General features: G+C 41.5%; 1 protein-coding gene across 1 annotated transcript; it reads right to left on the bottom strand.

Moving 5' to 3' along the window:
• Positions 1–667: 667 nt before the first annotated feature.
• On the bottom strand, positions 668–16077 carry ubald2 (UBA-like domain containing 2). The gene is made up of 3 exons (XM_014193779.3): positions 15778–16077; positions 8517–8573; positions 668–3965 (listed from the first exon to the last, which is right to left on the bottom strand). The coding sequence occupies exons 1-3, from the start codon at positions 15895–15897 to the stop codon at positions 3612–3614; spliced, it is 531 nt and encodes a 176-aa protein (XP_014049254.1). The 5' UTR covers positions 15898–16077; the 3' UTR covers positions 668–3611.
• Between the last annotated feature and the right edge of the window lie 5645 nt (positions 16078–21722).

Genomic DNA, 21722 nt, shown 5'->3' with positions numbered 1-21722 from the left:
AAATGATCCCTTTCATAGCATTTGGATGTAGTCAGGAGTAATGATGCTACTGAAAGGTATTTCAGGAGAGTATTTAAGACAGGCAGTTAATCTGAATGTAAGATTTCCATTGGTAGATGTATCTTTGTTTTCAAAGATAAATGGGCCTTCATGGAATATGTGATGTATGTGTCATATGATGTCCATATAACTGTTATGCGAACATATGTTGACTCATTGACTGTCTGCAATGAATTTTACTTGTGGTACGTAAATATATCTGTACTGTTTTACACAACTCCATCACATGCATATAATTCGACTGTGAAGGCACATTTTGTGAGCCACGCTGTTATGACACACGTCAGTTTCAGACACTTAACACATTAACTGGGCTGGATACACAATTCTAACCACATCCTTCCTCAATTAACTGTCACGCTGTGTGTTTATTGTCTCTCTTATATAGGCCTACTTGTTCCTTTGTACTATAGAGACACACTATTTATAGGGATATATAGATTACTATAGTATTATGCAGTGTCATATTACTGAAGGGGTTCCCTTACAGAAAATATCTCAAAAGCAAAGTTACTATGATGTGTTCAAATGTGCCTTAGCAACCATATTTCATAAAAGCACCAACATTATTCTCCGCAAAAACAAGACCCCAGAACAACTCCAACACTTAGCAGATCATACCTTATTTTATTAAACATATAAATACACATTTCAACAGGGGAAATAAACACAAAGTACAGGAGAGAAATATCTATATAAAAAGACAGATTAGAGAGATGTAAATGAGGGTCCATGAGAAGTTCTTGGTTTACTCGTGCACTGCAAATTGCTTGGTGTTTGACTTGTTTTAGGATTTCCGTCAGGCATTCTGCACATCTTGAATGGGTGAACACGACGTTTGAAAACTTCATAACACCCAGTTTGTACAGATATCATGGGGGACCAAACGGTCTACTGTTGATCGAGATTCATGAGAGCCTTATAAAATATGTTGATGAATTCCAAAGCTGTGGCAGGAGAATGGCGACCGGGTCACATCACCACAGGAACCATAATCCCCCAACACTACTGTGTCTGGGTGTGTTAGTTACCACAACAATACTGAGGAGAAGGAGCCAGTAATCCACACAGCAGGAAACACTCATTATGGAACCAACCTCCACTCCCACCTTGTTAAAAACACAGAACTGGAAAATCACCAACCAAAACTCATGCAGTTGACAACAAACATTCCCCTTAATAGAACACATGAGTTAATGAATGAGGTGGTGTTATGAACACCCCAAGAGGAACCGCCGTTGAGTTTCTAATATCCATCTGAAAAGATCCATGGATTTAGAACCAGCTCAGACTACATGGCAGCACAGTGGAGAAGTGTCCCTTCTTTCTGGTGACATTGACAAGGGTCCACATTGGCCAGGTGGCATCTGTCCAACATTACATGACTGTCCATGTTGTACATTATAAAATCCTCCTCACAAGGTCACAGCTTGACAAATGTGATTTTACATGTATTCAACCAGAGGGAAGAAAGAACATGTGAATATGATTGTGATTGTCTGAGTGAAGACGTGGCAGGCAGGCATAATATAAAAACATCATTTAGTGAAGGCATGAATGAATGTGACATTATTTCAGATAAAGTACCCTCTGTATACAACTGTAACCTGTTCAGACCTCCCTATTCCCTCTTCATTGTGATAATTATAATGAGAATGATTGTGAAAATGGCTATCTTTCCATCTGTCATCATTGATAGATTTGCAAATGTTCTGACATGGGCTGTTGTATGAAGAGCTCACCTATAAGTAAGACTCTGGGTTATGAAGCATTGTTCATCAGTACACTGAATCTCATAATATGTAAACATTGCCTGAACAATCATTTAGTAAATATTTGCAACCCGTACTAAATTCATAACTCTATAGTTGACAAGACACTCATTTCATTATCAGTCAATCAAGTAATTCCACTATTCTAACGGAGGGAATTACACACGTTTTGAGCACTAGGAGAGATTCTGCTAATCTGACCCATTGAAACCGACTGTTTCTGCAGGGAATACATTCGGCCTCTCCCATTTAACCAGAGGTAGGACCAGTTGATCTTCTGCTAGAGGTTGTGTAGTAAATCACTGAGTGGGCCTCTACTCCCCATAGAAACCCGAAGAGGTTGCCTACTGATGGCTCACACCCATCTATGTTAGTCAAAACATTTGCAAACCAGATTAAATTCAGTGTTGACAGCATAACTGAGATCTCAATCTCGTCCCCAGCCAGGTTACGGAGTTCAACATTTTTGCACTTTGTTTCTGCTGAGCCTTTATTTACAATGGAGTTCAGAAGATGTTTCCATAATTGTTACTGAAAACAAGTTTACATTATCAGTCAAAAGAAAGTTGACTAGGCAAGTCAGTTAAGAACAAATTCTTATTTACAATGACGGCCTACCCCGGCCAAACACGGACGATGCTGGGCCAATTGTGCGCCACCCTATGGGACTCCCAATCACGGCCGGTTGTGATACAGCCTGGAATCAAACCAGGGTCTGTAGTGACGCCTCTAGCACTGAGATGCAGTGCCTTAGACCAATGCGCCACTCGGGAATCCTTTGACATCCATAGGTAGAAAATATTCCCAAAAACAATGATAAAAATGCATCAGCCTTTAATCTGGCTTCAATCTTCCTCAAATGATTGCATACTTTGCTGTATCTCAACACAAACTGAATTACAGTATTAACATTTCTTTACACGTCTCCTTAAAACACCTCTGATGTCAGCTTTCAGACACTTTAAACCAAAGCTTCGAGTCCACACATACTGAAGAGCCCACTTCTCAGACACAACAGCATGCAGTGGAGCCACTGAGTCAAGTTTCACTAAGCTACATAGTACTTACAAAATAGACATTTTAAAAAGGGATACATGGCTACATGAAACTTGACAAAATGGCTACAGTGTTTGTTCATGATCTGTACTATACAGATACCACAAACAATATTGAAAACATATTTTTTCTGGGCTATAAGATCAGCTGAGAACACAAAACCATCATCATTTGTGTTGCAGTCCCATTTTGTTTTTGTCTGCTGGTTATTGTGAAATCTGGTCACATCGCTGGAGCGTTATTGAACCCCAAGGGAGAGAAGAGTTTTAAAAACAGCCAATGATCAAGCACTTTAGCAGATCACATGGCTCCTATCCTAAGTAAGTGCTCTGCTGGGTCCAGGGCTCGACTTGCATTGACGAAGAAAACTGCATTTCCCAGAGTCCTTTGGGGGGGGGGGGGGGGTTCAGAGACTCCACCCCCTTCGTTATTCCACTTCCTCATATTGTTATTAGTGGTTCTCCCCCGGTTCTTCCCAGGCTTTGATGAGTTATGATGAAGAGAGAGAGAGGAAACAGACGTCCTCCAAAGAAGACATTGTTCATCGTCATTTTAGAAAAACAGAAAGAAAGGAAGGAAAACAACAGTAGCGTGTCTTTTCCCCTTGGCCAACAAGACCCTTTAATCCTGACAGCCAACCCCCCTAGTAGATTCATTAGGCTGCACTCAGCCCAGCCCAGCCCAGCCCAGCCCCCTCCCTCCCTCCCACACTTGGGTAGAGTCTCATCTCTGGCCATGCAGGACCGATACAACAGGGGTCTGCTGGGCGCTGCCGGGCTGGGACACAGGGGGCCACATGGGGGTCTGGTGCATGTGGTGATGGTGCTGGTAGTGGTGCATGTGGTGGCCTGTGGGCGAGGAGGGGGGCAGCCAGACGGGCTGGTGGTTGGGGGGTGATGAGGCCCAGAAGGATCCGAAGCCAGCTGTGGAGGAGGGGGGGGAGCAGGCCATGGACACCTGGGTGGGACCTCCGCCCCCGGAGCTCCCCGAGCAGTCAGACGCCCTCAGCTTGGAGAACATGGTGATGGTGTCGGGGAAGTTAGGCGGCGTGGCTGGGGTGTTCCTTGGAGTGCACATCTGGAAAACAGAAGACACGTGGGGTTTAAAATGAGTGACTTACATTGAGTTGAATGCAAACACTTCATTAACACATTATGTCCCAATTATTTGGTCCCCATGGGGTGCTTCCATTGCTGCTGCCTGCTGTGAACTGTATGTACCAATAGAAGGCATGATTGGTGAGTTCATAAAACAAATAGCCTAGACTAGTTAGTTAGTTACTGTTGTGGGAGGCAGTTCACTTGTAGACTTGGGCATTGTGTGCAGTACAACTGCTGAACATTTGTGAAGACAAGGTTTCTAAACCCTGCAGCCAACGACATCCATTCACTGTGGTAAACATGGCAGCTTAACATGCTGTGCAGTTGCACAAAATGTCAGATGTCCCCACTGAGGCCATGAATTACTTCATAATTTGTAAGACTGAGTGTGGTGCCTCAGGATAGAAACACCCCCACCACCAACAGGGATCAGGTAGCAGGCTAGCAGCCATTACAAGACGGAGGACTTCTTAGCATTACAGGAGGTCAGGCCTGTTTTATTTCTAACACACAGCCATGGCCCCGCTGACATGAGGGTCACGCAAGCACCCGAAATGTGGATCTAATAGTATAAAAGAGGTGTCTAAAGTTGAAAAGGTAAATTGATTAGGTCACCAAACCAGATTAGAGCCTGGGGCAGGCATGGTCATAGCTAGCTAAGATACTAGACATTTTGAAAGTGGAGGGAGCAGAGTGTAGTGCAGCGTACAGTATAGTATTGAAGTGAGGAAGTGAGGCACAGTCTTAGTGTTGATGTGAGGTGACAGGTCTGTCAGAGTGAGCAGCAGCTGCTCCAGTTAGGAGATGGACAAGCATGGTTTCAGTCTGTCTGGGTCTGTGATGGTTGACCACACTGAAACTGCCTCTCCTGCAGGACCCAAGATGGTGGTCCATACAGGGGGTTTCCTGTTTTTCTTGGGAGAGACGTGACTGAGTTTTGCTTTAAGCTGTGAATTATTCAACTTGTTTGTTATGGAAATCAATAGTAAAGGAGATATTCAAATATGACATCTAGTCAAGTGATCAAATGTAGCTATAAAGCAATGAAGTCGACCCATTAGCAATACAGCTGCTTAGACTGTCCAGATACAGCTGTAAGGCTTGGTCCTAGTGAAGCAGTGAGTAGGTAGACAGAACAATAACAACCCTATGCTGGGAAGTGTTTAGCTACAGTGCTGTGCTGGGAGGGTGGGGCTGGGGCCTTGTCTAGCAGGTTTGGCTGAGAGGAAGGGCAGGTCTGGACTGGACCCCATCTGCCTCCCATATGACACCCATCGTTAAATAAAACACATACACACATTCACAAGGGAGTTTGAACACTACGTTCTTTCAAGTTACAACTGTTGCGATATCATCCTTAATGTTTACAATAGTGGTACAGCTAGTAATAGTGGTAGTGGTGATAATAGTAGTGGTGATAATAGTAGTAGTAGGGATAATAGTAGAAGTGGTTATAATAGTAGTGGTAATAATAGTAGTGGTAGTGATAATAGTAGTAGTGGTGGTGATAATAGTGGTAGTGATAATAGTAGTAGCAATGATAATAGTGGTGGTATTGATACTAGTGGTAGTAGTAGTAATAATAGTAGTAGTAATAATAGTAGTGGTAGTAATAACAGTAGTAGTGGTAGTAATAATAGTAGTAGAGGTAGTAATAATAGTAGTAGTGGTAGTAATAATAGTAGTAGTAATAATAGTAGTAGTAATAATAGTGGTAGTGATAAGTAGTAAGGATAATAATAGTAGTATTGATAATAGTAGTGGTAGTAATAATAGTAGTAGTAATAATAGTAGTAGTGGTAGTAATAATAGTAGTAGTGGTAGTAATAATAGTAGTAGTAATAATAGTGGTAGTGATAAGTAGTAAGGATAATAATAGTAGTATTGATAATAGTAGTGGTAGTAATAATAGTGGTAGTAATAATAGTAGTAGTAATAATAGTAGTAGTAGTAGTAGTGATAATAGCAGTAGTGATAATAGTGGTAGTAATAATAGTCATGGTAGTAATAATAGTAGTAGTGGTGGTGGTGATAATAGTAGTAGTAATAATAGTGGTAGTGATAATTAGTAAGGATAATAATAGTAGTATTGATAATAGTAGTGGTAGTAATAATAGTAGTAGTAATAATAGTAGTAGTAATAATAGTAGTAGTAGTAGTGATAATAGCGGTAGTGATAATAGTGGTAGTAATAATAGTAGTGGTGGTGATAATAGTGGTAGTGATAATAGTGGTAGTGGTAGTAATAATAGTAGTGGTAGTAGTAGTAGGGATAATAGTAGCGGTAGTAATAATAGTAGTTGGGATAATAGTAGTGTAGTTGGGATAATTGTAGTAGCAGTAGGGATAATAGTAGTAGTAGGGATAATAGTAGTGGTAGTGATAAAAGTAGTGGTATTGATAGTAGTGGTAGTAATAGTAGGGATAATAGTAGTGGTGATAATAGTAGTGGTAGAAGTAGTAGAAGGGTTAATAGCAGTGGTGGCAAATAGTAACGGTAGTAATAATAGTAGTAGTGATACTAGTAGTGATAATAGTAGTGTAGTAAAAATAGCAGTGATAATAGTAGTGATAATAGTAATAATAGTAGTGATAATAGTAGTGTAGCAATAATAGTGGTGATAATAGTAGTGTAGTAATAACAGTAGTGATAATAGTAGTAATAATAGTAGTGACAATAGTAGTGATAATAGTAGTGACAATAGTAGTGTAGTAATAGTAGTACTACTACGACTACCACCACCACCATCACAACTACGACCACCATCACAACTACGACCACCATCACAACTACGACCACCATCACAACTACGACCACCATCACAACTACGACCACCATCACAACTACCATCACAACTACCATCACAATTACCATCACAACTACGACTACCATCACAACTACCATCACAACTACGACTACCACCAGAGTGCACTACCCACTTTCCATGAATTACATTATGTACAGAGTAATGAAAAGAAACAATGTCATTCAACTGGTTGTGGCTTCTATTCATCAGATTGAGTACATATTAAACTGATATAGGAATGTCATCCTCTCTAGGACTTACTTATTAGGACTTGTTTTCTCAGGTCAAGTACTAGGCCTAAATAAATAAAAACCCAGCCCCATGTTAACAACAAGCAATGCAACCCTGGATGTCAAGTGGTTGTGGAAATGTGACCCTTCGGTGTAGCTTTAAGGCTATAAGAATCCCTCACATATACACATATTTGTTCTCCATGTATAGTCAATAGTGTTTGACTGAGGGCAGTGTTGTGTACACTATTGTTGCTACACTGAGCTCTTTCTTACCCACACCCACTGTTTCCCCTTCGGCTCCCCCAGGAGAGTACAGAACGAGAGAGAGAGAGCGAGAGCGAGAGAGACGGAGGACTAACACCGGCAATACATGGAGATGGCTTGCAGCTGCTGATGACTGACTCTCCACTCTCTCTATCCTTAACAGCCCTTCCTCCTCCTCTGTAGCAGATAGCTCTCTTACATCACTCCTCCTCCCAGCATGCACATGCCCGCCTCACACACAAACACACATGCACACACACACACACACAGTCGCAAACACACAAACACCCTCCAGCGGTATGATGTAATGGCTGCACCGAAAATAATAACAAACCCTGGCCCCCGCCACTCACACACTTCCTCTCTCTCAAGCTCGAACATGCTCCTCCCACCCAAGAGGAAGGGAAAGAAGAGAGAAAACCAAAACAGTGTTGTAGCAGCAGACCAGCAGCAGACAGATGATAAGGGGATGGCTGGGTTCAGTGTGCACGTCAACACTGCATGCTCACAGCACAGCCTCCATGTGGTAAACATTACATTACATTTCCAGCTCGCCGCTCCAGGGCTTTTACTGGTCAAATGAGGGAGCAGAAATGGTTTCATGCACGGACCACATGATCACTATAGCCGTTAGGGAATAGCATTGCGTAAATTGGCTTGGGCCAAGGACAGGGGCCAGCCTTGTGCCATTGCTTTCATCGCAGTTAAATTAGCTATTGGGTCCCAGCTACTTCGCTGTGCCTGACATATGGAGTTGGCATAACAATGCATATTTTCATGAAATACATGTTGAAGGAAAAGGTTTCAAAATATTGTGTAAGGTTTAAGAATTCATGATATGAAACGCGTGTTGCACTAAAAAGCATGGTGCCAGTCCATGTGGCAGTATATCTTAAGTAAGTTTACCCTAAAAGGCTTGGGCAGTGTTGAAAACCAATAAGTACCGTGGAGTAGTACAGCAGGATGTAGACTATACTACTCAGGAGCGATAACTCCAGTGATGTCACTCTGCCAGACACAGCTGTACTACTATGCCCATGGCTCTAGTCCTGTCCTGTTGGTGAATCTGTCCATCTGTCTGTCTGACTGAAGAGGAGGAGCAGACTGGCCTGGTCACTGACGCTGCAGCCATGCCCTAAATTAGCTCCCTGAACACACTGACAGAATGTAATACATGCCGTAAGCCCTTTTTTCATTTTTTTAGGGGGAACAAAATGCACTTACCATCTGGTGGTGGTGACTAGGGATGTTGGCCTCCTGGAAAAAGGAGCTTAAGGCTGTCTGTGGAGGGAGAGAGAGACAGAATGAGGGGAAGAGAGGAAATTGTGTGTGAGAACATTGTGAGCACTTGAACTGCCATTAGCGGTAGGGTGGGCATTTGACCTTTGACTGTTCGAGTACTCACATGATTTTTTTCCTGAATATTCGGGGAAAAAAACGACTTTTAGAACACAAGGCCCACACTGGAAAAAATGTGTACATTTATCTATGCCAACAGTGCGCAACAATGCGGAATTTATCATAACCATTATTAAAGATAACAAATCCTAATTGCCTCATATATACACACTGAGTGAACAAAAACATTAAGAACACTTTTCTAATATTGAGTTGCTTGCGAACAACCCCCCCACCCCCTATTCCCTCAGAACAGCCTCAATTCATCGGGGCATGGACTCTACAAGGTGTCGAAAGTGTTCCACAGGGACGAGGACCCATGTTGTCTCCAATGCTTCCCACAGTTGTGTCAAGTTGGCTGGATGTCCTTTGGGTGGTGGACCATTCTTGATACACAAAAAAAAACTGTTGAAAATGTAAAAATCCACCAGCGTTGCAGTTCTTGACACAAATCGTCTCAATTGTCTCCGAGCTTAAAAAACCTTATTTAACATGCCTCCTCCCCTTCATCTACACTGATCGAAGTGGATTTAACAGGTGATATCAATTAGGGATCATAGCTTTCAACTGGATTCATCTGGTCAGAGCAGGTGTTCATAATGTTTTGTACACTCAGTGTATATTCAATCAATTAATAAACAAGTGTCATTTAAGATACATTTTCTGAAACTGTAATATCAACTGGTTATATTATATATTGGAACTCAATCTTCAAAAAGGTAGTAAACGCAGCAGTGTGGCACTTCTTGTAGAAGGCTATAGCTGTGCAATGGCATAGCCTTGTTTTGTTAATTTAGCAGACAAGACTCTTATTTCCCGAGCCGTTATCACAGTCAAGACACATCTATTATATATTAGCAGTTAAGAGCGTTGGGCCAGTAACCAAAAGGTTGCTGGTTCGAATCCCGAGCCGAGTTGGTGGGAAGAAATCTGTCGATGTGCCCATAAGCAAGACACTTAACCCTAATTGCTCTGGATAAGAGCATCTGCTAAATGACTAAAATGTAAAAATGTAACATAACAGAATAAAATAGAACCAAATAGTGCGAAGTGATACACATCTGATCATTTGAAAAGGGTTACAAACAAAAATATGTATTTTTGGGGGGGGATATACACAGTGGTCTAGTTTATTCTGCCTGTTCTTTGGAATTTTCTAAATGGAATAACAATTCCACTTTGAACACTGAACGGGGATGAATTATGACCATGACATCTGTTTGGTGAGTAGGCCTAGGCTTAATGATTCTGATGAAAATAAGCTCTGTCTTTATCAAACTAATGTTTTAGCATATTTCAGAGTAGAACCTGTCTATGTTTATAGGGGGGGTATATATAGCCAAGGCTAAATAATTCTGGCACTAGCAGTTCGCAAAGTGGGGTCATGACTAGTTACCACAGCCACAAGGTCAAGCTCCCGAATGGCGCAGCGGTTTAAGGCACTGCATCTCAGTGCTAGAGGCGTCACTATAGACCTTGGTTCGATTCCAGGCTGTATCACAACCGGCCGTGATTGGGAGTCCCATAGGGCGGCGCACAATTGGCCCAGCGTCGTCCAGGTAAGGCCGTCATTGTAAATAAGAATTTGTTCTTAACTGACTTGCCTAGTTAAATAAAAAATAAACTCTGCCTGTTTCTACAATGTCTCTTCTTAAAATCAGATTTTAAACCTAACCCTTAACCCTAACCTTAACCACACTGCTAACCCTTAACCTTAAGACCAAAAAGCAAATTCTTTGTTTTCATGAATTGTTCCGTGCAGTCAATTTTGACTTTGTGGTAACTAGTGACAACCGCAAAGTAGCATAATAAAGCGGAAAATGACACAATTATTACAAAATTATTGAGCATTGTTGGAACACATATTTCCCAACTTCAGTCAACCAGTCCATTTTGAATTTGTGATAAATCTGACGTCATTTGGCAAGGAATGTAGCTTGTGTATCCCATCAGTTAGATACGTTTTTATAGGCATTTATTTCTGTAGGCCTAACGGGAGCTTGTGTGTGCACTCAACACGCGTGTGTAGAGGGAGCGGTCAGAACACAACTGAGTGAGTGAGACAAGGAGGGTAAAGGGAATTTAGGGAGCAGAACTGTGTGATGCTTGGCCTGGTTTCTTTTTTTGTGTGTTACGCAAATGCACATGTACAAATTGAACAGAGTCAAAGCAAATTGACATTGTCTTCAATAAAAAAAATTGAACCAAATAGTTTTACAGTATAAAAAATGATAATCTCTGGTTAAAGACTGAGTTTTGATGTACGTTCAAGTACTCATGCCCATCCTTAGTTTGCGGACCACAAAACAGTAGTAACACATTTCACCTTCCTTTCCGCTCACACTGGAGAGCCTGACCCCCATCCCCCTCTGCTAGCATCGGCCTATGGGTCAGTTGGTACGAGTAGATCACATGGCTCTGGGGTTAAAACTATTATCCTCCACTGTCCAAAACAGGGCTTGTAAACCACGCTGAGAGAGAGGCAGTGGCAGACAGGCTAATGGCTCAGTGAGAATGTACACACTACACAGGCTTGTTTAAAATCATAATTAGCATGGAAAAGAAGATCGCTAGTACCCTAGTACTGTTCCTTTACTTAAAACTAGTGTTTACAACTCAGTGACGTGAAAACACTTTAGGCTATATAAACTACCGTGAATAGGGTATGTGCTATATGCTCAGGGACAATTCACATAGACCACAACAAAACCTTGTTTGTGACAGCCTTCCTCTGACGGGCTATGAGGAAACACAATGTAAACAAGTAGTCCTACTTTCAGTTGCTTCCCTTGAACACAAACAAGGAAGTCCATAGGCTACTTCTATTGTTTCACTCTGTTGTGAATACAAAGGCCAGCCTGGTAAGGACACCATGGTCCAGAAACAAAAATACACTGATACCAAAACATATCCTTAGTAGTTTATCAGATTTTATTGCAAGATACCGGTTTTATGATTCACGTAGTCTGACTGGCCCATGATTAATGTTCTTTTTAAGAGGTGGAAAATTGACAAATGCTGTGTCATTCCTTCGTATACAAATCGCCTCAAATATGAATGTGTCTTAGTAACTGGATTAAAATAATTGCATGCAGCCTACTACTAAAATGACAGCATGTCTAGCTAAACCTTAGTCCCTTGCCTAGCCTCCATTTCCCTTCACTAAAATCTCTCTTTGCGAACACTTCAATGAATGTGTGGTTTCCCCTCACGGCTGAAGCCGGCCCCCTCCCCCACAAACCATTTTCTGTGGTTGTTTGACAACAGCAGCAGTAGTGCTGGAATGTCTGCTGCTCAACGTGACACACATATCAACATGAATGTGCTGCACTGCCATTGTCTACCAGGCTGCTGGGATCACACTGCTCTTTGTCTATTTATGTTTTTTAATGTTAAGGGTGTTTCTGTGTACATCCAAGACCATCAACAACGGTTCCGTTTCACACACAAATTATGTAGGTTACAAACACACAGTGCAACACCATATCTAAGAGCATCGGCATAAAGGTTTCAGTACTACTCATGGGCTTTAAGTGAGAGCATCCATTACCTTACGGAGCAGAGAACCTAGCAATGGAGCAGAGAACCTAGCAATGGAGCAGAGAACCTAGCAATGGAGCAGAGAACCTAGCAATGGAGCAGAGAACCTAGCAATGGAGCAGAGAACCTAGCAATGGAGCAGAGAACCTAGCAATGGAGCAGAGAACCTAGCAATGGAGCAGAGAACCTAGCAATGGAGCAGAGAACCTAGCAATGGAGCAGAGAAGAGTCATGACAGTGTTGCTTATGTAACATGACTGACAGAACACTGCAATGAAGCCCAGCACTAGGCCTATATAAAAGCAGAAGAATTGAACAGGCGTCTAAATGAGGGCACAGCAAACAATAACAAAAACATATTTTAAAAAACAGCCTGAAATAGAAATAGGATAAATAAATATAGGTGAACACAAAAAGAATACTGAGGGTGATACGGAAGAGTGCAGAAGAAAGAAGTAATGATGGTGTAGTAACAGGGATAATGAGGCTGAGTGGGGGCTGTGCCCTGAGGGAGTGACAGAGTACGGAACATGCCCATGGACACGAAGACACAGCCTACCCTGCAGCCAAGAGCCATGAGCAGACACGACGACACAGCCTGCCCTGCAGCCAAGAGCCATGAGCAGACACGACGACACAGCCTGCCCTGCAGCCAAGAGCCATGAGCAGACACGACGACACAGCCTGCCCTGCAGCCAAGAGCCATGAGCAGACACGACGACACAGCCTGCCCTGCAGCCAAGAGCCATGAGCAGACACGACGACACAGCCTGCCCTGCAGCCAAGAGCCATGAGCAGACACGACGACACAGCCTGCCCTGCAGCCAGGAGCCATGAGCAGACACGACGAAACAGCCTGCCCTGCAGCCAGGAGCCATGAGCAGACACGACGACACAGCCTGCCCTGCAGCCAGGAGCCATGAGCAGACACGACGACACAGCCTGCTCTGCAGCCAGGAGCCATGAGCAGACACGACGACACAGCCTGCCCTGCAGCCAGGAGCCATGAGTAGACACGACGACACAGCCTGCTCTGCAGCCAGGAGCAGCCCAGTGAGAGGGACATTATACTGACATCATAGAAAGATGACTAGCCACAAAGACATTCAATTAACTAATAAAGGCTAACATTTTGAGATTGTATTATACATAAATATTTTATATAGAGAGACTCTACATATACGCATACAGTATATACAATATGTATACACAATATATTCACAGAGAGCACAAAACATTAGGAACACCTTCCTAATATTGAGTTGCACCCCCTTTTGCCCTCAGAACAGCCTCAATTCGTTGGGGCATGGACTCTACAAGGTGTCGAAAGCGTTCCACAGGGATGCTGGTCCATGTTGACTCCAATGCTTCCTACAGTTGTGTCAAGTTGGCTGGATGTCCTTTGGGTGGTGGACCATTCCTGATACACACGGGAAACTGTTGAGGATGAAAAACCCAGCAGCATTGCAGTTCATGTCATACCATCAAAACGGTGCGCCAGGCACCTACTTCCATACCCCTTTCACAGGCACTTAAATATTTTGTCTTGCCCATTCACCCTCTGAATGGCACACATGCACAATGTCTCAATTGTCTCAAGGCTTAAAATCCTTCTTTAACCTGTCACCTCCACTTCATCTACACTCGTTGAAGTGGATTTAACAAAAAACATTAATAAGGGATAATAGCTTTCACCTGGTCAGTCTATGTCATGGAAATAGCAGGTGTTCCTAATGTTTTGACCCTCCACTCCTTAGCCAACAGCACCTGGGGGAGCTCAGCTCAGCCATAGGCAACTAGCCCTTTGACCTTGAGCCGGACAGGTTACCCAGAGGAGGCTAAGTTGTCTCTGCAATGCATCTGCTCCAATCAAGCTACAGGCTGACTCTGCTCTCAGAAGCTTGGGAGGACCTGAGCAGCCTCCTCAGCCCCTTCAAACCACCTGGCCCAGCCACTTCTGCTCGAGCATAAGCACTAACAAAAGCTTGGCCATTAGACAGAGCGGAGGTGTGTTTGGGAAACCATCTGGAAAGAGAGGCCTGAAGCCTCAGATCTTCTCAGCATCTCTCTGTTGTCCATACTTAGGGCCCTGTTGAATATTTCAAACCAGTGGCCAGCTGAGTTTTTCAAACAGGAGCGGATATAGCCTACAAGGCTTTGCATACTTTTCATTATACATTACTCTAAGGTGTGCTTCAACATGAACTGGATTTTTCTTTCATATCATGTAGTGAATTATTTATTCACTAAAAAGGTATGTTACTATTATGCTCATTCAAATTACAATTCCACCTTGCTGCTCTGGCTGAAGCCATGACTGAAAAGGGTCACGCTGTGTATCAGCTTAGAAGAAACGCCTGTTCATATGGTGTGCATCTCTGAGCCAGGACTAGGAGTACTGGATATGAAGAACTGGAAGGATAAGGCACCGTAATCTGCCTAAAGATAGATATCCCCTATGAATACTCCTGGACAAGAGTACGGTCAATCCAGGAGCTCCGCTGTGTACCCTTCCACTGACCTTGTTCAACAAGCAATCATAAACACAATGTTCTTTAAATGTGTGTTTGTGAGTGTGTTTATTGGTGCACTACTCTTACGTAGCCAAATATGGAAAGTAATAACTAGTAGAAGCTTGTTCCAAAATTGGAAGTGTGTATTGACTGGTCATAAGTCATACCAGCTGGGACTGAGGTATGAATTGCTGTGTGTGCAAGCTATGTAACATACATGCTATTACACTAAATAGCCTACACATTTTCAGAGCAGCGGCGATATTCAAAAAACAAAGGCAACGTTTGAGACACCTTTTACTTAGTACAACAATGGGGTCTGGACAGGAAGAGCCTCTGCGTGTTTTGTGTGTCAAGTCAAGAATGTAAACAAAGTTTACCTTATGGATTCAAAAACCTAAACCAGGTATTTTCTTTTTGGACACTCCTATTCAGACATAATTGATGGAACGCGCTCTAACGTTACATTATCTAGCTAATTCGCTCTCTGGATAGTTAGTTAGTTAGTTAGTTAGTTAGTTAGTTAGTTAGTTAGTTACCAAAAGCCGGTTGCACTATTACTGTATCTAGCTAAATTAGACGTTCGAGATTGATTATGTTCATATGGCATTGAAAGAAATCGGATCAGACTACTATCAACTGCAACCATGGCTAGTTAGATAATGCAAATTTATATTGAATAGGGTCAAAATGAAAAACCTAACATAACATAACCAACGTAACCAATACAGATATCAAAACAATAACGTTAGCAGCATCAATTTCCCATACAGTTAACGTTAACTGGTGTGAACAGTCAAAGCAGAAATTCGATGGCAAACACCACATTTCCTAATGTTAGACCAGGTCTTCCGGATTATTCACCGTAAAAGCATGGTCGTATGACTGGGTTTACTTACATGGTTGTAAAAAAAAAAAAAATCGCCTTTCACTAATTTCGGAGAACTTCTCCTTCTTTGCCTTTGTTAGTTAGCTAAAGTGGCTAGTTAGCTGCATCGCTATGAAACCAACATATAAACACACACATCGCATACCTCGAATTGCCAGTGAGCTGCTTGAAGAAGCTGCTTCGCTTGATCAGCAGCACAACCAGCAGTCAAAACAAACTGGTTGATCATCACTTGATGCCTGAGTTCGTCCATATTCACCGACATAACCGCTTTTCACCCACCTCAGTTATTTTATCGTTGAAACCTGGGAAAACAAAGCCTCGTTTTTGTTCTTCAAAATTTCGAAATCAATTGCTCAAACCTGACCCTCCTTACCACGCTCTACCCTCGCCTTCCAGTAACAACAAATATGTCCATGTCATCACCAACAACAAAGCCAAGCACAACAGCTGATTGGATAAACAAGTCAGCAAGATTGTACGGGCTGGTACACCATTGGCTATCACGCGAGCCAGCAAGCGGTTGGAGTAAGGTAATTACAAGGTACATATATTCATGGATTGGATACCAGAGGATGAGTAAATCACACCTATTGGCTTATTTCTATAAGAAGGTATATGAGGGTCGTGCTATAATTGGTCAATTTAGAGATAACGTATTGAAAAGGTCCAGGATTGGTATTTCTATTGTAAATATTTACAGCAACATTATGATGGTTGTCTTTGTGCCAGACCAAACAGTCAGAGACATATTGTACTGGTTACAATATAGGCACGTTTCAAATTCTGTACATTGATCATAATAACAGTAGTCGACAATATAACAGCTTATGGACGGTGAGCAAAGCCTACTGTTCATACTTTTTTTCCCAAACAGAAAATACATCAATAATAATAAATGTGCTGTGCTGTCGGCGAGTCTCTGCATAGCTGATACTATATTATGAGACAGCATATACGGAAGAAAAGTGTATTAATTTCTGGCTGTATTGGTGATCAAACACGTTCCGTGTGTTATTCTCTGTGATTATCTCTGAGTACTATCCACTAGGCAGTGGGACGTCAAGCTCCCTTCCTGCAAGACTGAATAATTCAGCTGAGGTGTAGGTATACAGTATATTAAAGGTGACAGAGAAGACTATCTATTATGTATTGTTGGTGGGTGTTACCTGGATAATGTGAATTTGATGGTGTATATTAATAATGGATTGGAGACTACACACACAACTCTTCAAACAGTCAATTATGACAATATGTTAATTTATTGTGTTCAAAATCTATCATCTGAAATCGATTGTAAATAGGGGTCCCCAAAGGTTCCCAGAGGATCTCAAATTTCACCTTTCCTCTATTCTTTCTGACTTTTTTTCTGCATAGCAACATCTTACTCCATTATTTACTTTAATCAGTTGTCTGTGTATTTTAAATAGGCTCACAAATTACATGCATTTTTCCCCATTTATTTTGAGACTGATGAGTAAATTCACTTGACTAATAATTGGAGACATTTGGAATGAAGCTTCGGAAACATGTTCTTTCACATGGAAAGATAGCTCTGGGAATAGTGACCTCATGTTCCAGAATGGTCTAATGAACTATTCAAGGAAATAATTTATGAGATTTTTGTTGGTCAGTTATGAGCATCTGTTGGGTGTTTATCGTGATGACTTTCAACAAATGACTTATTCTGTTCATTCTGCACCACACTGAGAGGTGGTTATTTTAATAGGCAATTTGCTTCAGCAAATAAATCATTACACTAGAAGGTCACGTGACTTTTTTTGTTAAAACTTGAAACAAACATACAGAAGATAAGGACATAAGGACAATTCTGCCATTTTGACATTACACAACCAGAAAGTGAAAGTCACTCTGTTGTTTAATTTTCAATGAAACAATGTCATACACTGTGACCATCAAGCCTTCAAGGTTACCCATGTTTTATCTTTTTTGAGGTAATAATTTGAACAAAAAACAACACATTTCCTCTCAAAATGGGCAGCATATAACATTTATCCACACAAAATAGCTCAATACTTGACACTTTGCTTTAAATGGTCAGACCAAATGATCTGAAGCTCATGTGAGAGGTCAGTCAGTTCAAAATACTGAAAAGTAGGCTACTGCTGAATGGCCACCTTAACTGTCCTTATGCTGTGTTATTTTGTCCCCATAAAGCTTATCTGGACAAATGCCCTTGCTTTAATGGGTGATATATTCTGTAAAACTGTATTACTCACACTGCAGGGAGACATAACCTAAATTGTTATTGTCTCATGCAGATCACCATCTGCTTTCAGATACCAGGACCCTAGGCTCTCCCAAAACACAGAGTAAAGGGGGTGGAGCCATACTGTCATTGGTCAATGATTAACATGATCTTGACAGTGTGGACTTTGTTTTCAGAGATACTCAGGATGTCTTGCTTGTTTTCTTGCCCACGTGTTGACCTCCATCTTGGTTCCCCCCCACCAACCTGAGTCTGTGACTCATGAGTCAGTCACCATCTTCCTTTTGGGTCTCTGTCAGAGCTGTGAATGCTTGTTCAGTGTGTAAGTAGCACGCAGCCAGGGTTTCCTGGAAAAGCCCCTTCACTATAGCTTTGGGGCCACTGGAAACAGTGAATAAACTCTGTGTATAACAGGCAGGGGTTTTGATTAATATATATACAGTACCAGTCAAACGTTTGGACACACCTACTCATTCAAGGGTTTTTCTTTATTTTTACTATTTTCTACATTGTAGAATAATAGGGAAGACATCAAAATTATGAAATAACACATATGGAATCATGTAGTAACCAAAACATATATTTTATATTCTTCAAAGTAGCCACTGTTTGCACACTCTGTTTGCACACTCTGACAGCTTTGCACACTCTTGACATTATGTGTAACCTTTATTTAACTAGTCAAGTCAGTTAAGAGCAAATTCTTATTTACAATGACGGCCTACCCCGGACAATGCTGGGCCAATTGTGCGCCACCTTATGGGACTCCCAATCATGGCCAGATGTGATGCAGCCTGTATTTGGCACACTAGTTCATTTAAATGCATTCCAGGTGACTACCTCATGAAGCTGGTTGAAAATGCCAAGAGTGGGCAAAGCTGTTATCAAGGCAAAGGGTGGCTACTTTCAAGAATCTCAAATATAAAATATATTTTGATTTGTTTAACACTTTTTTGGTTACTACATGATTCCATGTGTGTTATTTCATAGTTTTGATGTCTTCACTATTATTCTACAATGTAGAAAATAGTACAAATAAAGAAAACCCTTGAATGAGTAGGTGTGTCCAAACTTTTGTCTGGTAGAGTATGTCAATCTACTATAGTAGATTGACTTCGGAAAGTATTCAGAGCCCTTGACTTTTTCCACATTGTGTTATGTTATGGCCTTATTCTAAAATGTATTAAATAGTTTTTTTCCCTCATCAATCTCCACACAATACCCCAAAATGATAAAGAAAAAACAGGTTTTCAGAAATGTTTGCCAATTTATTTAAAAAAATCAGAAATACGGAAATATCACATTTACATAAGTATTCTGCCCGTTACTCAGTACTTTCTTGAAGCACCTTTGGCAACAATTACAGCATCGAGTCTTCTTGGGTAAAACGCTACAAGCATGGCACATCTGTATTTGGGGAGTTTCTCCCATTCTTCTCTGAAGATCCTGTCAAGCTCTGGCAGGTTGGATGGGGAGCATTACTGCACAGCTATTTACAGGTCTCTCCAGAGATGTTTGATCGGGTTCAAGTCCGGGCTTTGGCTGGGCCACTCAAGGACATTCTGAGATTTGTCCTGAAGCCACTCCTGCGTTGTCTTGGCTGTGTGCTTAGTGTCGTTATCCTGTTGGAAGGTGAACCTTCGCCCCAGTCTGTGGTACTGGGTGCTCTGGAGTAGGTTTTCATCAAGGATCTCTCTGTACTTTGCTCCGTTTAATCTTTGCCTCGATCCTGACTATTCTCCCAGTCCCTGTCGCTGAAAAACAACCCCACTGCATGATGCTGACACCACCATGCTTCACCGTAGGAATGGTGCCTGGTTTCCTCCAGATATGGCGCTTGGCATTCAGGCCAAAGAGTTCAATCTTGGTTTCATCAGACCAGATAATCTTGGTTCTCATTGTCTGAGTCTTTAGGTGCCTTTTGGCAAACTCCAAGCGGGCTGACATGTGTCTTTTACTGAGGAGTGGATTCCGTCTGGCCACTCTACCATAAAGGCCTGATTGGTGGAGTGCTGCAGAGATGCTTGTCCTTCTAGAAGGTTCTCCCATCTGCACAAAGGAACCATAGAGAGCTGTCAGAGGGAGCTTTGGGTTCTTGTTCACCTCCCTGACCAAGGCCCTTCTCCTCTGATTGTTCAGTTTGGCCGGGCGGCCAGCTCTAGGAAGAGTCTTGGTGGTTCCAAACTTCTTCCATTTAAGAATGATGGAGGCCACTGTGTTCTTGGGAACCTTCAATGCTGCAGACATTTTTTGGTACCCTTCCCCAGATCTTTACCTTGACACAATCCTGTCTCGGAGCTCTACGGACAATTCCTTCGACCTCATGTCTTGGTTTTTGCTCTGACATGCACTGTCAACTGTGAGACCTTGTATAGACAGGCGTGTGCCATTCCAAATCATGTCCAATCAATTGAATTTACCAAAGGTGGACTCTAATCAAGTTGTAGAAACATCTCAAGGATGATCAATAGAAACAGGATGTACCTGAGCTCAATTTTGATTCTCATAGCAAAAGGTCTGAATACTTATGTAAATAAGGTATTTCTGTTTTTTAGATTTAATACATTTGCAAACATTTCTAAAAACCTGTTTTCATTTGGTCATTATGGGGTATTGTGTGTAGATTGCTGATGTTAATTTTTTTTTTTTTAATCCATTTTAGAAAACGGCTGTAACAAAAAAATTTTGGGGAAAAGTCAAGGGTTCTAAATACTTTCCAAGGGCACTGTTGTCACGTTCCTGACCCAAGTAAGATGTCATTTTCTATAGTAGAGTAGATCAGGGCATGACAGGGGGTGTTTTGGGTGGTTTGTCTGTGTTTTCTATTTCTATGTTTTGTTCTATTATTCTATTTCTATGTTGGAGTTTTTTTGGATGATCTCCAATTAGAGGCAGCTGATTCGCGTTGTCTCTAATTGGTGATCATATTTAAGTTGGGTTTTTTTCTAGCGTGTTTGTGGGCAGTTGATTTCTGTTTAGTTGTGTTCTGTGTAGACTTTAATACCTGACAGAACTGTTAGCTGATCGTTTTTCTCTTTGTTATTTTCTTTCGTGTTCTGAGTTTAATAAAAGTAATTATGAGCACTCAACACGCTGTGCCTTGATCCGCTCTATATGACAGCCATTACAACTGTATTTGATGTATATTTAGTTTTTTTGATTTTGATTTTGTTTAGAATACTTTTTTTCAGAACACAAATTATTACACTACACAAATACATATTTTGAGGATTTAAAGAAAGTACATCAAACTATTTAATAATTGTGATATTTTATATTTGTTCAAAAATCTCAATTGGTCTGTTGTTCTCCTTGGAGAACAGAGCTACACTGTCATTTTCTATGATCTAGCGCCATCTCCTGTCAATGGAAACGCATTGTCACAAACCCTAACGATTGCCTGAGTAAAGTTCGAGGAGAGAAGTTTATTTTGTAATGTGATGCAAGTCATTCTTATACAGGGGGATTAAACATTCAATATCTCAGATGTTGATCATGTTTGAGTAATGAAAATGTCTAAAACCTGTATGAATTCAAAAAATCTGTGGCCTATGCATATATATTTTGTGTGTCTATGTCCTTAGGTGGCTGTTTACTAAACTCATATGCATCAGGTTTAGTTTCCCAATAATTCACTTTTTGTTACAGTTTATCTTGTTTGAGTTGATGATTGATGATAGCAATAAAGACTGTAGTTGTGCTGAGGTTTGTTGGGTATTCCCCAGCTTTGTCCAGCTGTGACTCTGCCAAGGTCATTGGTGTCTAATCTCTGTCCCTTCCCTATTTCCCAGACAGCCCTCAACTCATCTCCCTGTCAGCATTACTGTGATTAGCTGCTCGCTTTTCTGACCTCTGACTTC

Source organism: Salmo salar, chromosome 06 (assembly GCF_965601325.2).
Source record: "Salmo salar chromosome 06, fSalSal1, whole genome shotgun sequence".
NCBI classification, from domain to species: domain Eukaryota; kingdom Metazoa; phylum Chordata; class Actinopteri; order Salmoniformes; family Salmonidae; genus Salmo; species Salmo salar.
This window is presented reverse-complemented; position numbering and strand designations above follow the sequence as displayed.

What these genes read in the sequence shown, in the direction of transcription:
- ubald2 (XM_014193779.3), bottom strand. Translation starts at nt 15,897, where the DNA reads ATGTCGGTGAATATGGACGAACTCAGGCATCAAGTGATGATCAACCAG. An exon ending in CAGCTCACTGGCAATTCGAG is followed by an intron (nt 8,574 to 15,777) that starts GTATGCGATGTG and finishes CTCCCTCCACAG; the next exon opens with ACAGCCTTAAGCTCCTTTTT. An exon ending in CTAGTCACCACCACCAGATG is followed by an intron (nt 3,966 to 8,516) that starts GTAAGTGCATTT and finishes TCTGTTTTCCAG; the next exon opens with ATGTGCACTCCAAGGAACAC.